We start from the raw sequence: 17,805 nt of genomic DNA, 5'->3' as shown, positions 1-17,805 counted from the left end.
ATATAATATATAAATTTCTCTTATTATTCGAAAAATTGACTCTACAATATAAATCCAGCACTCCAACAAGTGCTGAATTTTTTTTTTAATTGGATCCCAGACTATTTGTAACGAGCTTTCGAAAATGCCCGTCACAAATAACCCGTTATTCGTAACGGGCACTTGTTTTGCCCGTTACAAATAACATTTTAAAAAAAACGCTCGTATACGTAACGGCAGCTACCCGTTACGAAAAGCCTATTTTCGCCAGTTACGAATAGGTATTTTTCCACTAGTGACTAGCGATGATCTTCGAGCTCGCAAACCTCTTGAACTAATTGAATCGGCCGGAAGTTGAACGCGAAGAAATTGATAAGGTTTTAGCAACTCCTGCAGAAATCTTGTTAAGGAGTTGAATTGATCCAAGTCTTTCATGCCGAAAAACCCTATTTTCTGCATTTTAAATTGTCGGACTATTGTCGATTGAAACTCTACAATTAGGTTATGGCGACCTTGAATTTTTGTAACAATGGCGGACGATTAAATCCAGAAACTTCGCAAGGGTATGGGGAGAGGGGTGGGGGTTCGCCAGCAGGGGAGGGAGGGATGTGGGGTTGCCGATAAGGGTAGGTAGCTGGGCGCCGCCGGCCGGGGGAAGAGGTTCATGTGGTGGCTGGGTTAGTGGGGAAAGGGGTTGGTTTTATTTTTTTTTAGATATTTCTAAAATAATTTTATTATTAAAAAAATACATAATTAACTATGGTTAAAGATTTTTATTATAATAGTTATTGTCTTTGGTAATTAAAAATATAAGGTTACCAATGATAATAACTTTTCTTCCAATTTACCATAGAGAAAAATGAAAATTTGAGTGTTATTAAAGAGAATTTCTCTATTTATTTTTAGCAGATATTATTCAATATATATACATGTATGATTTATCATCCTTAAAAAAAAAGTATGATTTAACTTTCAATAATATAAATCTCGTTAATACATTTGGTTCGGAGCAAATGATGGTCATGGGAAAATATATAAATGTATGATTTATCTTCCTTAAAAAAAAAGGTACTTCCTCCGTTCTCTTTTACTTGACTCACTTTGACTTTTATACTATTCACCACATCTCTTTTAACCGTCTTTTGTGAATAATATGTAAGGAAAAATATATTCATGTAGGATCTTTTTATATTCGTCTCAGTACTATCATAATATATAACTTTTATAGTTCTTACTTATGGCGAATTAAAGTTATTGATTGTTAAAGTTTTACATAGACAAACGCAATAAAAGAAACAGGTCAAATAAAAAAATATGATTTAACTTCCAATAATAGAAATCTCGTTAATACATATGGTTCGCGAGCAAATGATGATCATGGGAAAACAAGGCCACATAACTCAAGACACTTCTAGAACCAAATTTCACATACTTAATTTGGTGGAGGTTACATGTAGCCTGTAGGAAGTGTTACCTCCGATAAAGTTATAAACTCCTTGCAATGAGCACATAGTTTTAGTTAACTGAGCAACGCCAAAATCTACTCCTCAAGAACAACTTTTGGTTTTATAGACTAGAAAAGTAGGAAGTATCACCTTCCGTTGCCTGTGTACATTATAAACTTCATAGGAAGTTGTACGTCCTCTGTTGTCGTTAGCTGAACATCAAGTCTACTTCTCAAGAACCTCAAACGAGTCAAAAAGTAGATCAAACAACACCTAGATCCTGATGAAATCAGGTTGCCTCCATAGTACGAAGTAACAAATAAATAGCCCTTGATTGCCGAATACATTATTTTTTCACACGTGCTTCCTGTTAAGTATAAATGGGCTTTATCATCCATCGTAATTCAGGGTTGTTTACCAAAGGATCATCTTCCGTCATTGCAGTGGGTAAAGAAAGATCTCTAGACTACATTGGTATCGGTAATCTGTGTACTATGACTATTAAATCACTGAGTTCTACAAGTCTAAATATTCAAAGCGAACGTGAACCCACTTCCACAATAAACCCTCGATATGAGGCTGTTTTCTTTTAATAGAACAAGCTGGGGGACAGTGTGATCACTAGTACTTCCCAAACCAAGCTGACCATGTTCACCCCAACCCCAAGTGTATAATTGTCCATCATCTGTTATTGCAAAACAAAAGAAAGTTTCAACTTAGGGTGAAATGCAGTTTAATAGAGTGGATTTCATGAAATAAAATGTAAACCTGCCTGTTAGTATAGCTGAATGCTCAGCTCCAGCTGCAATTTGCGCAACTTTCTTCCCATCTAGACCGGTTACTTTTGACAGAGTGGGTTCACCTGAAAACAGAGTTCACGCAAAGAATTTTGAAATTGCAGTTGCAGTGAAACAAAGAGAAAGAACAGGAAGACGGGAAAGTGGAAGCTCGGTATTGATGTAAGACAAACACGTTCAAATCACAGTAGAAACTAGAGTGTTAGACATGCAGCAATATCCAATTCACAATATAATTTAATTTAGCAGACATTGAAATAGTATATCCTGTGTCACATTCAAAGAATTATACAGTTCAACCAAATAAAATTGTCTAGCATGCCAATTTGGGAAACAACTAGATATAGGAGCTCTTTGAGGATTTTACACAGTATCTTCTCAGAGAAGTTCGGATTAATTCCTATGAACTTTTGCATTAAATAAAGGTTCAAGTCGAGCAAAAATATAATCCTATAAATTTTTGTGAAATTTTCAAGCCAGAAAATGAAGGCTAAAAAAGAATACCAAAACATAAAGGCAATTGGGGTTTTTTCTTATTATCAAAATCCAGGTTTTTATGCAGAAAGCCAGAAAATAATAATCGCATTACCAGATGAATTATGAAGGTGAGTCATTTTTTGAGGTTCGCTGAGCACTCCATGGTGACTGCCTCCAAGCATAAAGACTTCCCCTTCACCTATTAATTAGAACATACAGTTATTAGTCAAAATTGTTACAAACCTCACATTTAGCAAGTAGCAGATCAAATTAAAAAGCAAGTTCATATTTTACTTGTTAATACCAAGGCATGATTCCAACCAAGAGCAGCTTGCTCGAAGCTCAAAGATGAACACACAGACTGAGGGATACAAACATTTGAACTGCTACTAAAACTTCTTCCCCATGTGTACAGACGACCACTGCCTAAGATCAAAACAGCGTAAATCAGAGGTTCTTCATCCAAGTGCTTCCCCAAGTTTCTACATCCCATATTAATATGAAGAAAGCACATCTTCTCACCTGACAATGCAGCACTTTGATCTCCATTTGCAAGAATGGCCACCACTTCAGCATGTTCCAATCCAGAACACGTCTTGGGAAAACTCACCGATTTTATTTTATCTTCAGAAACACCCAATTGACCGCGCTTGCCGGATCCAAATCCATATACTTTGTCTCCCAAATTACCTGCATCAATTAATATCACTTTTCATGGTTTTAATATATTATGGATTATTAGATACATGGTACATAATCTAGATTTTTACTTCTTTTAGAAAGTAGTCATATCATTATGAATGAAGTTGCTAGCAGATAAACAGGAGACATGTAGAATCTTTCTGTTAAGACCACACAATATAATTTTTAGCCAAAAGACTTTATGCTTGCATCGGATGAGATTAAGCTTCAAAAATTACCTTTTAATAGTACCAATGAATGTCGCATGCCACAGGCTATCTGCTCTACATGCTTAGAGTTGAAAAATGAAACTTCCATCGGGGAACTGCAGGACTGATAATCACCATGGCCCAGTTGACCAAACGAGCCATCCCCACAAGTGAAGAGGCGTCCAGAATCTAACATAGTTAGTTTTTGGTGCCAATACAGCAACATATAATGACAATAGAAGATCAATATTCACCTCAGAGGAAGTTATGAATCTAATATCAACAGTCCACATGACAAGAAGTTCGATCAACCACACAACACGACAGAAAAACAATGATAATCTCAAAAGCATTCTATTACAAATTCATATAATTTGGGGCAGGTCAAAACTCAAAAGTAGATTGTCTCTATATTGCCTAGGAAACACATGCAAGAACATGTACACCAGGGTTAGACCAGAATAAAATCCAGAAGTCCATAACATTTCCGTGTGACATATCAAGTTACCCCAATACGGTGTTTGGATGGAGAATAATCATTCTTATCAAGAGATGGGTAAAAAGTGAAGATTTAACATCTTTAAAAGAAAACTCCAAATTATAGCCTATGTTAGTATATCTAATTATTACACCTTAAGTACTAGAGTCAAATGCTCGATACTCTTGGCATATTTTCCGATACTTGGATAAGTGGCAACAATCAAGTCTGACATTAGGAGACATTTTTGTGCTCAATACTTGTGATATCCATGTAATATACACAGTAATACTTATTTGTTGAATACAAATTAGAATTATTTACAAGCAAAAATCTCATATCAAATACAATATTGTACGAGCATATGCATAATAGCTCTATCAAGCAACTTCTCAATTGAACTGCAAATACATCAAATCAAATTACATGAGCACAAAGATTATAAAAAGACTATTCAATGGCTACAACAAATATGTAGCCATGGTAATTGTTTTCAATCTCAAACATTAAAATTTTAAGGATAAATCTTGTTCATTTATTTGTTTGACTATAAAAAAATTTAAAAAAAAAAAAAAAATTAACTGTTTTATTTGAAATATAACTGTTTGTTTTTCTAAAAAAAAAAAAAAAATTAAAAAAATTTAAAAAAATAAAAAAAAATAAAAAAAACTTGTTTTTGTAGCCAACACAAGCAATTTATTATTTTCTTTGATCTACCCAGCAAATCTCTCAATCTCCATTAATTGTATAGTAGAAAATCAACATGGTTAACTTTGCATTTTCATCAAGAATATGAATATTAGAAATTTTATCCTCCACAATTAACTACTCTGTATCTTCTTTCCTGCAAACAAAATATCACCCAACACCATTGTTATACAAAATACATCATACTAAAGTCGAAATTCAAAATCAAACGTATCAATGGAAGAAAGGATTGAGAAAAATACTTTGAGGCTTTTCTTAAAAGTAATCGATCAATTCTAATTTTATTTAAAGAAAAAAACTACAGTAAATTTTATTTATTATTAAAAAATAAAAAGTAAAAAAAAAAAATAGTCAACTCAATGAATGGTTAAGATTTAATACCAAATTTTAAAGGTTGAGATTGAAAAATTACAATGGCTACAAAATTATTGTAGCCATTGCAAAATTGTCCAAGATTATAATCACACTACATACACATATATCAAGTCAATTCCTATGAGCACAAAAAACTTAAATTTACACTGCATACTTGTGACAGTCCATATAATATGCACAACAGTCTTCATCTTCTCATGAGTAGATTATCACATATTCCCACAAATATGTATCTCAACTTGTCGAAATATTGAATAGTCTGCTCGAATACTAACACAAGCATGCCTGTCCAATTGAATTGCAACTTACATAACAATCTTACAAATTCCAATCATACCAAACACACTTTTTAATATTTACAGACAAAGGAATTTGGATTCAAATTAACACAAGAAAAGCATAAAAAAAATAAATAAACCTGAAACAAAACCAGAGTGATTCCAACCAGCAGAAACATGGGAAATGTTGAAATTTGTCAATGAATCCACAAGCTTAGGGTACAAGGAATTAGGCATAATCTGACCAAGTCCCAATTGCCCAGATGCTCCTCTACCCCAACTCAGGACCTTCCCACCTGCAAATCAACATCAAATCATAATTACCAAAATACCCTTCAATTGAAAACCCTACAAAATTGAAGAAAAAGATTGGATTTTTATTCATAGATTTTGTACCAGAAGTGATGGCAATGACATGGGCACCACCGCAAGAAAGGAGAGAGATTTGACCAAAAGAAGAGAGAGGATTGGAGAGGTTGATGAGAAGTTGAGGGGTAAGTTCGTCTTTTAAATTTCCAGTTCCAAGTTGTCCTTCTGTTCCTGCTCCCCAACTCCATAACTCTTGCTGTTTGAGTTCTGTCGCCTGCTGCTGCGTTGTTTCAGTTGCAATTTCTCTTTCTTGTTGTTCTTCTTCGTTGATCTCTTTTTGTTTTTTGAAAGCTTTTTCCTGTTCCTCCATTGCTGCTTTCTAAAGACTTGTTCTGTTGAGGGATTGTATAACGATATAATTTTTGTAATTTTGGGGTAAGTAATGGGTATTTTGGGAATTTCTGGGTAAAAAAATAAGGGAATTTTTGAGAAGTTGTTTTAAATAAATAAATAAACACTGTGCAGAAAATTCATGTTACTGGTACCAGTAAGGGGAAAAAACCTGATTCACAATAATATTATTGTGGATCTAACGTGGTGTTAATTATAAAGTGACCCTAATTTTAATATAATGACCTTAATTATAGCATAGTGACTTTTTATATTCATATTAAACCGTTTATTAAAACTCTCATTATTAAACATATTGTTTTCAAAAAAAAAAAAAAAAACATATTAATCTACGGAGTATTATATACGACCTTTATTATGATACAATAATTTTTATTTTTAAACATAATAACCTTTATTTTGACATAGTAATTCTTTCATTAATATAACGATTTTATTTTAATATATTAACATTCTAACATAGTGACCTTGACCTTAATATTAGTTCCGTAAAACAGTACTTTAAGTTCAATGGACTATTGAGTACGGTGGATCAATTTTGATTTGTTTGAAGTCACAAGTACTTGTAAGTTGTAAGTGCAAGGAATCATAGCTACCCCTGGTCCTGTTGCTGCAAAGTCGCAACCTTTTTTCTGAAATGCCCATGTTGCAGCAAGGACACACTTTTTATACTTCAAACTTTCCTTTAATTTTTGATGATTAAACATCAAGCGACAACTTCATTTAGGAAGCAAAAGCTTTTGCATAAAAGATACAAACTCACATAATAACTGGAAATTTTACAGTGACTACCATAAATTTAACTATGTGGCGGAAGGTGATTGGATGTAGTTATCCACATCAGCTTTGACTTATCAACACTTAATTTAATTAAAATCATTATTCTAATTTTTAAAATTCATTTTTTGAAAATTAAATATTCTAATTATTGAAATTCATTTTTTAATTTCATAAATAATTTCACAAAATCAAATAAAAATCAAAATCAAAAAATTAAAATTAAAAAAACGGTTCATGAATGTTCTTCATTATCCTGAGTTCCATTCAACTTCTACAAGAAATAATCATCCCTCTGACTTCCATCCAATTTCTGAAAAATCCTAGTTTTGAATGACAAGGATTACGATTACAAGATTGTTCGTGTTACCGACTTTTGTAGTCATGGTAATAAAATGAGGCAAGTTATTGTTTATAGCACTAATCGGAATAGTTGGGGGTTTACCTTGTGTGGTTGAGGATGTTAAATATTGTTTCAGATTGGATGAATTGAACCTATAATTATAAATAAAAATGTTGTTCATTGGATATTTGGTGCTCCTACAGGCTTCGATTTTATCGAAGTGCATTGTCATCTTGGGTTTGATTCTGGCTTGGAGAAATGAATTGACCTATCTTTACCCAATTTGTCGAGTACTCGAGTGTTCGTGACATCTATGCAGTGTATTATATCTTCTTGATTAAAAATGGGATAGTTCGTGAGATTTTTGTAGACAAACACCTAATAATTGGAAATTGGAAAAAATGAAACGATTCAACGAATCGATGAGCGACATGGGCGATATATCGAACTTAACATTGAATAATTGAACGAATTGCTGAATAAAAGTAACAAATTTTCAAAAGTTTTGATTTTGGATGAAAAACAATGAAAAAAGTTTTTTGATTTTGATTTTGAATATAATATTGATTTTCTGAAATTTATTTATGAGATTAAAGAATGAATTTCAAAAATTAGAATTTTTAATTTAAAAAAAAAAATCAGAAATTAAAAAAATAAATTTTGATTAAATTAGGCATTGAAAAGTCAAAGATGACATAGATACATACATCCTATCATATCTTGCCAAATAGTTAAGCTTATAGTTTTTGTTTTTCAAACGAGTAAAATCATCCCATAATTACATGACATCAGTAAATTACATCAAATACTTCAGAGTTCAGAAAACCAGAGATACTAAAAAAACAGCAGCAGCAAAAAACACCTAAAAAAATTGCTAATCTTACTCAAGAATTGAATGAGGGCAAAGCAAAGCCCAACAAAATCTATTTAATTCAAATAATATACATAAACTATTACTAAAATAAATCATCATAAGCAATAATTTCCCTATCCTTAAATGGAGCATCCAACACAGAACTAGTACTACTACTGGTATTCGTATTGGTATTGATATTGGGATTAACAATGGCTGAACTCAACCTATTCCCCTTCCCATGTCTACTTAGTGGCGCCTCCCCCCTCAACAGCTTCGACGTATTCGCATTCGGACTCGTGTTTAAATTCTTTCTCTCACTTTCCTCCTCAACTCCTGCCTCTCCATTCATTTCACTAGCCCACATCACTTGAACCTGTGAAACATACAGCAATTACAATCTCAGTTTCAATTCAGGACATTTTTCACTGAAAACTCAACATTAATCCACATTAATCTACATAGCCTAAATAAATTAAAATTGCATCAAACAATTCCAAATTTAAGAATCTATAACCTTAGTTCATACTTCATAGTACTGATTTAGCAATGCCAAATTAATCTCCTTGATAAACTCTCAAGATTTTTGCAATTGTATATAAAATATACAATAAAAAGTACAAAACCACCAATTCTTAGAAACAATTAAACAAATCTAAATTCTAAAACTCAAAATTCATAAAAATTATAAAATAAAAAAAAAAATTCATAAAATCAAATCCCTTTTTCAAAAAACCCACATCAAATAAAATCATAATTGCTCCAAATTCAGAAACCCACTTAAAAACCCAGAAAAACAAGAAACTAAAGAGGAGAGAGAGAAAGAGAGGAATACAGGGTGGGAGTCAATGGAGATGCCGAAGGAGGGATCAACGGAGGCGGAGATGGCGGAATCAGCGGCGGATTTAGATCGGTAAGAAATGAACCCAACACCTTGTGGGTCAATCCGGATCCGAGAAATGGGCCCATAGATTTCGAACCTGGATTTGAGGTCCAAAACCGAGCAGCCCAAAGGGAGCCCAATGACGACCAAAGCGGGTGGTGGGGTTGGTTTTTGTTTGGGTGGTTCGACGACAGGAGGTGGCGGTGGAATAGGGCGGCGGCGTTTAGGGTAGGAGTATGGAATATGGCGGGAGTTGTAGGGTTTGTCTCTTTTTCGGCTCATGGTTTTATTATTTGGTTGTGTAATTTGTGTTTGGTTGGAAAACAGAAATATCGTTGAAAAGGAAAAAGCGAAAAACAACAAAGGAAGGGTTTAGTCACTCGTAAAGTCGGAGTTAGGCTTTGTTCTTTAGAGCAGTTCTGCTCTGCTTAAATATAATAATTAATATTTAATAATAATAATAAATAATTAATATTTAATAATTATAATAATAATTAATATTTAATAATAATAATAGTAATAAAAAATAGTAACAATAATAATAATAATAATTATTAATAAAAATAATAATAATTGATTTTTTATAATAAAATTTAATATTTTAAAGATAATAAGATAATAATTATTAATTTTTTTATTAATAATAATAATAAATAAATAATATTTATAATAATTATTATTATTATTAAATGATGATGATGATAATAATAATAATGATAATAATAATAATAATAATAATAATAATAATAATAGTAATAGTAATAGTAGTAGTAGTAATAATAATAATAATAATAATAATAATAATAATAATAATCTGAAAATTCTCTCGATAATTTGGCCGTCTATAGGCGATAAGGGTACAGTTTAGGTAAGTTCATTTTCCGATGGGTTTTTCGGCGTCAGAAAGTCCGGTGGAATCTCGGCGGCATCGTACGGTTCAGGCGTACTTCAGGGGTGGTTTTCAAGCTGCTCCTGGTACAATTTCAGGCGACTTTCAGGCTCCTTTTCGGGCGCGTTTTTGGGTGCAATTACAGGCGATTTTCAGGCTGTTCTCTGGCGCGAATAGGGTTTGTTTTTAGGCGACGTTTTCGGTGTGTTTCATGCGTTTTCAGGTGACTTTCAAGCTCCTTTTCGGGCGCGGTTTTGGGTGCAATTACAGGTGATTTTCAGGCTGTTCTCCAGCGCTAATTGAGTTTGTTTTCAAGCAACGTTTCTGGTGTGTTTCAGGCGTGTTTTTTGGTCAGTTTTTAGGGTGTTTGGCAGCAGATTATTGATCAGATACAGGAAGGATTTCTGTTTTTCCAGTGGTTTCTTCGGTGATCATCTGTCAGTGTTCACTATTTCTGTCGTTGTTCAATTTCGGTGATCACTATTTCTGTTGGTGATCATTATTTCAGTCGGTGATCAATTTTCGGTGAGCATTTTTGGGTTCTGTTTTGGTGCAATTGTGGTGTAATTTTGTGGATTTGTGTTTTGCAGCGTCTTCTTGTACCTTCTATTTTTGGTGCAATTCTTGGTGGTTTTGTATAGGTTTTTGTTGGTGTTCAAGGTGCTTTTGGCTGTGGTGGTGGTGAAGCTATGTCCGTGAGGTTTCATTGTCCCTTTGTGGGTCTTAGTGGTTGTCAAGATGGGGGTGGAAATGGCCTTATCAGAGGTTCTTTGATCAAGCATCTTTGTGATCGTCATTGTTGCATCGGTGCGCGGGATATCACACGGCATTCTCTTACTTCAAATTTGGCAGTTTATACTGAGGCTAAAATTACTTTTTCGCGTATGAGGATTTGGTTATGTGAGGTTTGTTACAAAACGCATACACATCGTACTAAGTGTCGTCATAGTCCGAGTGAGATTGTGTCACCCCCGGATGAAGGAGATGGTATTATTCATTTTGTGCTTCATGGTTTCTCCAAGCCGCAAGCTCCCTCTTCTTCGGCTCAGCTTGGGCGCATAGGGGGTTTGGTGCAAGATCAACATTGTGTTTTTGATGTGGCTCTTCTTGATTGTTTGCTCTCCAAGGGGTTTCGTACTGTGAAGTCTATACCTCCCAAGTGTCGTTTGGGGTTTTCTCGGGTTCTCAAAGGTGACCTTGATCAGGTCATATCTAGGCCTGATGACATTTCTAGTTGCGTCTCTTTGTTGGTGTTACCTCTTTGCACCCTTAAAACCTTTTGCCCGCAGAGCAGCTCTGAATCTAAGTCTTCAGCAAAACGTCGGCATCAAGAAGAGAGTATTTCCCGTGCTATTTGTTCTTGGAGTGTAGGTGGTAATTTGCAGCTTGTGAGGGATACTTTGGCAGAGGATTCTCCTACTTTATTAGTGGTTGGTGATGAGGACCTTGATTTGGAGGAGCGTAATATCAAGCAATGTCGTAGGAAGATTTGTGATGGTCATTACACTACTGCAGTCTGGGTTCTTTCTTCTTCAGGTGTTTCTCCTTATAATGACGTCACTCTCGCGGATTTACAGTCTAAACACCCTACTTCTCCAGCTCCATCCTTGCCTGGTATACCCGTAGATGGCCTACATCTCGTTACTACTTCTGTTGTTCTTTTGGATCGGATTAAGAGTTTTCCGCATGGCACATCATGTGGTAGGGACGGTTTACGTGCTCAGCACCTTATGGATTAATTGAGTGGTGCTGCGGCGGCTGTATCAGATAAGTTAGTTGGCTCTATGACCGGGGTGGTTAATCTCTTTCTAGCTGGAAAGTGTCTTATGGAACTAGAAGAGTATGTTGCTAGTGCTCCTCTTACACCACTTGTCAAGCTTGGTGGTGTATTCGTCCTATAGCTGTGGGTACTGTTCGGCGTCGTCTGATTTCGAAGGTCGGTGCTGTTATGGTTGGCCAGTCTTTAGGAAGTTACTTTGATGGTCTCCAATTTGGTGTTGGGGTTTCTTCGGGAGATGAGGCGATTCTTCATGCTATGAATCGGTTGATTGAGGATCGTGGTTCTGATGTTGGCCTTTCCATGTTATTGGTGGATTTTCAAAATGCCTTCAATCTAGTTGATCGTGCGGCCATGTTACGTGAAGTTCGTCATCATTGTCCGGGCCTTTCGCGATGGGTTGAGTTCTTCTACTTTAATCCAGCTAGATTATATTACGGGGACCACACCTTATGGTCGTCTCAGGGGGTGCAGCAGGGTGATCCCCTTGGTCCTCTGCTTTTTGCTTTGGTTTTACAACCCCTAGTGTGTAAAATCAGAGACACTTTGATGTATATCTTCAGGCTTGTTATTTGGATGACGACACTGTTATTGGTGACACGTTGGTGGTGGGGATTATGGATGAAGGGCCTTGTCTTGGGTTACATCTTAACGTGGAAAAAACTGAAGTTTTCTGGCCTTTAGAAGACCCTCAAAGCAGGCTTGTGGGTGTCTTTCCACCTAATATTGCTCGACCCTTGCGTGGTGTTAAGTTGCTTAGTGGTCCCGCTAGTTCTGATTCCGGTTTTGGAGGTGAGCTTGTGCTGCAGAGGGTAATTAATACCTTTGCGCTTATGGATAGGGTTGCTAAGCTTGATGATCCTTAGTGTGAGCTGTTGTTGCTTAGGGCTTGTACCGGAGTTTCTAAACTCTAATTTGCATTGCGTACTTGTCCTCCTAGTACTTTTGAGATGGCTCAGCGCACAATCGATGGGGCTCTTCGATTTTCCTTGGAGCGTATTGTTACTGCTTCAGGGCCTGGATTTGGTGATTGGCAGTGGCGGCTTGCCACCTTGCCTTTTCCGTATGGAGGCCTTGGGTAGATGATGTATGTCATTATGCTTTTCTTGCTTCGCAGTTACAGTCTGCTGGGTTGCAGACAAGGCTTCTACGGCATGCTGACGTTGTTGGCCTTGGTCGAGCCTTTGAGGATGCGTTGAGCTTGTTCAATAGAACGGTGGAGTCTGACATTTTGAGTAATCCTAGTGAGGTCGCTGCCCCTAAACTCATGAAAAAATTGGCAGGTATATATTTCACAAAGGTTACCGCTTCTGCAGAATCCGCCTTTTCTTTGTCTCCTCGATAATCTGCATTGTGGAAATCGCAGCAGGGAGATCACACCTCTTCTTGGCTTCGGGCGGTCCCTCTTTCTGGGTTGGGTTAGACGATGAACGCAAAGACCTACCGATGTGTGTTGTGCTACCGGCTGGGTGTTCCATTGTTCTCTATCTCGACGTCGTGCTCTACTTGTTCTCGGGTTTTTACTGGGGATATTTTCGGTGATCACGTAGTGTCGTGTGCTGGTATTGTGGGTATTAAACATCGGCATAATGTTGTCCGGGATACCCTTGTTGATATTTGCTACAGATCTGGGATTTCGACAAGAAAAGAGGTTGACATAGGGTTGTCTGGAGGACATGACGGGGCCCTCAGACCTGCAGATGTGTTACTTTATTCATGGGATCGTGGTCGCGATGTATGTGTGGACTTAACAGGGTCTTCTCCTCTGACACAGACAGGGCTATCTGACTTTGTTCCTGGATGGGTTGTGGCTGATGCGGCTTATCGGAAGCGGGTGAAGTATGAAGCTAGTTGTCGGCTGATTGGATATGGTTTCATTCCTTTCTCTTTTTCTTCGCTTGGGGAATTAGAGAAGGAGGTTGTTGAGTTGCTGAAGCGTGTTAAGAGGTTCTCGACGACGCAAGACATTGGGGCTCGTGCTGCAGCTCATATCTTCACTAGGGTAGGCTTTGCTATAGCTAGAGGAGTGGGGGCCCAGATTGTATATCGGCTTCCCACTAATTTATTGTAGGTTGTATGACTGTCTGTTTTTGAGATATAATAATAATAATAATAATAATAATAATAATGCGGTAATAATAATAAAATATGCTCTACTCTGCTCTGCTGACTCCTAAACCTGGGCATCGTGCCGTGTCGGGCCGCCGCGGGTCGTGCCTGGCGGGCCACGATCACCGGCGTGCCGTGCCGGGCGTGCCGGCGTGCCTAGGTTTTCGTGTCGTGCCGGCCAATTTCAAAGGCCAGCCCACGGCCTGGCACAGCCCTCGTGCCTGGCGGGCTCGTGCCGTGCCGGCCTTCGTGCTGGCCTTGTGTAAATTAATTTTTTATTTTTTTTATTTTTTGTTAATGGTTAATAACTTATAAATTATAAAATTATAATTATAAGTTATAAGTTATAATTTTATAACCTATAATTTATAAAATTATAATTATAACTTATAACTTTTATAAGTTATAAATTTATAAGTTTATAACTTATAAGTTACAACATTATAACTATAACTTATAAGTTATAAGTTATAAAATAAATTAAGTTGAACATTTATGTTTTATTATTTTTTATATTCAATATTTATATTTATATATTTAGTTTATACTATTACTTTAAAATTTAATGTTTATGATTTATTAAATATTTTTTTGTATTATTAATTGGTATAATTTTCTTTTTGTTATATTAATATACAAATTATGACAAATGGGGAAAAAAGGCAAATTGGGCTTTGGATGTGAATAATGCATACTTCATATTATTATTACTTGAGTTGAGAAAATTGTACAATGATAACAATGAAAATTGGATAATGATAATATTGATAAACGATAATGATTAAAATCGTACAATATACAAAAATTGTCTATTCTTCTTGTTTCTCGTCTTCGTCTTCGTCGTTGGCTTCGGCATCATCGGCTAGTTGGATAGATTGGGAACTAGCCGAACCCGAACGGTTGGAAGCGGAGGTTCCTTCATCGTTGTCGTTGTCCTCGTAAGAACGGTCTTGTGAGCGATTTTCTGCATCCAACCAATCTTTGAAACACATGCACATTTCTAGTGTTTCGGGTTTTAGACTTGTTCTTCTATCGTCCAGAACCCTTCCGGATGCGCTGAAAGCTCGTTCGGAGGCAACAGAGGAGACTTGGATACCAAGAATGTCTCGTGCCATTGCCGCCAAAGTTGGATGCTTCCCGCTTTGTTGTTTCCACCATGCAAGGAGGTCGAGGCTATTTATCTCATCGTCGTCCATGCCTTTGGTGAAGTCGTAACTCAGGTACATCTGCAACTCCGAGACGTCGCTTTGCGTTCTCCTGATTGATGAATCACCTGAAAACCTTGAAATCAAGTTAGTAGCTTGTGAAAATAAATGTTTGGCTTTCTTACTTACGTTTTTGGATGGTTAGGAAGGGCATGAGCGAGGAACGGTGCCATATTTGATTTCATAGACTCTATATAAAGCAAAAAACTGATCCTTCACATGAGTCTTATAGGTTTCTACATCACCGTCAAGATTCATGCATTGAAAATAAATGTTAACTAACATAAATGTGTTTTCATACTTTTGCCTAGGATCTAATATGGATGCAAAAATATAAATCAAAGGAATTTCACTATAATATTTACGCCACTTTGTTTCCATTGCTGGAAGATACTGATCATAATCACTTTGGCTGCGATGATCAGCGAAAAGTTGGGCGAGTAAACATGCATTAGAAAGAAAGTTTTGAGCACAAGGATTGTAAACAGAAGAAAAACAATACGTCATGTTATATAATAACTGTAAAAATTGCATATATCTTTCACAGTTATACCAATCATCATCATATAAAGCAGTTTGTGGAAATTTTTGGTTGTAAAATATTGTTAACGGATTCTTGTACTCAATTGCCTTGGTTAACATGTCATAGGTGGAATTCCACCTAGTTGGGCAATCGGTTTTGATTTTTATTGCTCTTATCTTTTGTTGTCTTAGAAAACTCTTCCATTCTTGGTACCTCATGCTTGAGCTATTAATAGACATAATAGCATCTCTGATTTTGTTGTAGTATGGGCCAATTGCCCGAACTCCATCCTGTACACATAAGTTAAGTACATGGCAAACACATCTAGTATGAAGAGCATCACCGTCTAATATTACATCGGTTAAGTTTTGTTTGACAAGATTAGTGGTGTATGTCATAGAGCTTGCATTGTCAAAAGTCATAGACATCATTTTATCTCGAAGGTTGTATTCGTCTATTGCTTGCATTAAATGGTGAGCAATGTTAATGTCGGTGTGTGGGTATTCCAACATTTTGAAATGTATTATTCTTTTTTGTAACAACCATTGATCATCTACCCAATGGCAAGTCACACATAAATAGTGATATTTATAACCACTATCCCAAGAATCGGCTGTCAAAGACACTCTACAGTTAAGGTTACTCAATTCGGCTTGTAACCGCAATTTGTACTCTAGGAAGTTTTTCATGGCGGCGGAACGAACGGTTTTCCTAGAGATTCTCTTATGTTGGGGTTGTAGTGCTTTGTTAATGTAAGTGTTAAATGGGTCACTTTCCGAGAAAAGAAAAGTTTGTTCGGCGTGTACTATCATTTTCCCTAGTTCATCCCTATCCCTCTCATAGTTGTAGGTAAAGCCGTATGGATGGTACTGGGAATTTTTGGCTGGGTTGGATCACTAGCTAGTTGTGCAAAAGTTTTCATGTGCCTACTTAAGTGTCCCATCCCGGATTTGGATAATGCCGAGAATACACTATTACATGTTTTACATTTTGCATGTGTTTGGGGTTTATTTAGGAGGAAATGATGCCATACATCACTCTTTCGGTTTTTCAAAAGTAGCATCTCACTTCCGGTTAACTATTCATGATGTGTGTTTGGGTTAGTAGTTGTAGAAGGGGTAGAATCAGAGAGAATTTGGGTATCTTCTTGGCTACTTTGGCTAGAATAATAGTTTTGTTGATCACCAAAATAATTAGGTGGGAATTGGCCGAATTGTGAGAATTGTTGTGGTGATTGAAATTGGTTTGATGGTGGAAATTGGTTTGGTGGTGGTGGTGGAAATCCTGACATATTATAGGGTTGAAAACCGGAAGTACCATCGTGCCTAAATGGCTCATAGCCCGGGGGGAAGTAACCGGGGTCATTGGTTGGACTCGGAATTTGGGGGCTCGTTGTATTAGATGGTTCCCTAGAACTACTACTATGGCCAAGTCGGCCTTTCCCCCCCTACATGATGGGTTGTTCGATGCCATAATTAACAATTAGATTTTTAATAAAAACTGATTAACAATAATAATAATTAATAATAACAATTTTAACAATAATAATAATTAATAACAACAATTATAACAATAACAATAACAACAATAATAAATAATAACAATAATTGTAACAATAATAATAATTAATAACAACAATTATAACAATAACAATAACAATTAACAACAATAATAATTAAACAAGATTATTCTAATAATAACAATAAAAACAATAATAAATTAAAGATTAGTTTAGATCTTACAACCTGCTTCAACGCTCCACTAATTACGATTACGAACTTTTTAATTTTTTCTGATATTAAGAAAATAATTAGAGAATTTAAGAGAATTGTTAGAGAATATAAGAAAATAAGAGATTAAGGATTATTAGAGAATATAAGAGATTAGAAGAAGAAATTGTGATTTTGTGATTTGGGAAGTGAATGGAGGTGGATATTTATAGAAATTTTGGGGAGCAATTTGGCTAAAATATAGCCGTTAATGGTTGTTGTAAAACGGTAATATTACCGTTATTAATAGCAGGCACGCGGGCCGTGCCGGGCCGGCACAAACTTCGTGCTTGGCGGGCCGTGCTTCACACCATGCCACGTGCCGGGCCAGCACGTCGGGCCATAGCTGTGCTCGTGCCGGGCCGTACCTGGAAAACCAGGATCGTGTCCGTGGCACGGCCCGTGGCATGAATTCCGGTGGGCATGCCAGGCCGGGCCGTGCCGTGCTGCATTGCATGGCGAGCCGTTCCGGGCGGCACGCGGGTCATCCCTGCCCGTGCCCAGCGTTACTGACTCCTGCTCTGCCATGC

The 17,805-nt window shown here is 36.4% G+C and overlaps 2 protein-coding genes across 3 annotated transcripts; both read right to left on the bottom strand.

Moving 5' to 3' along the window:
- Positions 1-1,286: 1,286 nt before the first annotated feature.
- LOC110698027 (ultraviolet-B receptor UVR8) lies at positions 1,287-6,352 on the bottom strand. Of its 2 annotated transcripts, none has more exons than XM_021875432.1 (8): positions 5,824-6,326; positions 5,568-5,723; positions 3,619-3,777; positions 3,221-3,388; positions 2,993-3,124; positions 2,811-2,897; positions 2,197-2,286; positions 1,287-2,109 (listed from the first exon to the last, which is right to left on the bottom strand). In XM_021875432.1, the coding sequence occupies exons 1-8, from the start codon at positions 6,104-6,106 to the stop codon at positions 1,949-1,951; spliced, it is 1,236 nt and encodes a 411-aa protein (XP_021731124.1). In that variant the 5' UTR covers positions 6,107-6,326; the 3' UTR covers positions 1,287-1,948. The 2 variants fall into 2 exon arrangements, with proteins under 2 accessions (XP_021731124.1, XP_021731125.1); XM_021875433.1 differs by having other exon boundaries at positions 2,020-2,109; positions 2,193-2,286; positions 5,824-6,352.
- A 1,635-nt stretch (positions 6,353-7,987) lies between these two features.
- On the bottom strand, positions 7,988-9,381 carry LOC110698028 (uncharacterized protein At1g27050). Its single transcript, XM_021875434.1, has 2 exons — positions 8,956-9,381; positions 7,988-8,496 (listed from the first exon to the last, which is right to left on the bottom strand). Exons 1-2 carry the CDS (start codon positions 9,283-9,285, stop codon positions 8,224-8,226), a joined length of 603 nt encoding a protein of 200 aa, XP_021731126.1. The 5' UTR covers positions 9,286-9,381; the 3' UTR covers positions 7,988-8,223.
- Positions 9,382-17,805: the final 8,424 nt, after the last annotated feature.

This window comes from Chenopodium quinoa, unplaced genomic scaffold, assembly GCF_001683475.1.
Source record: "Chenopodium quinoa cultivar QQ74 unplaced genomic scaffold, ASM168347v1, whole genome shotgun sequence".
In the NCBI taxonomy this organism is placed as follows: domain Eukaryota; kingdom Viridiplantae; phylum Streptophyta; class Magnoliopsida; order Caryophyllales; family Amaranthaceae; genus Chenopodium; species Chenopodium quinoa.
The sequence above is the reverse complement of the archived record's forward strand: the minus strand, read 5'-3'. Positions and strand labels throughout refer to the sequence as shown.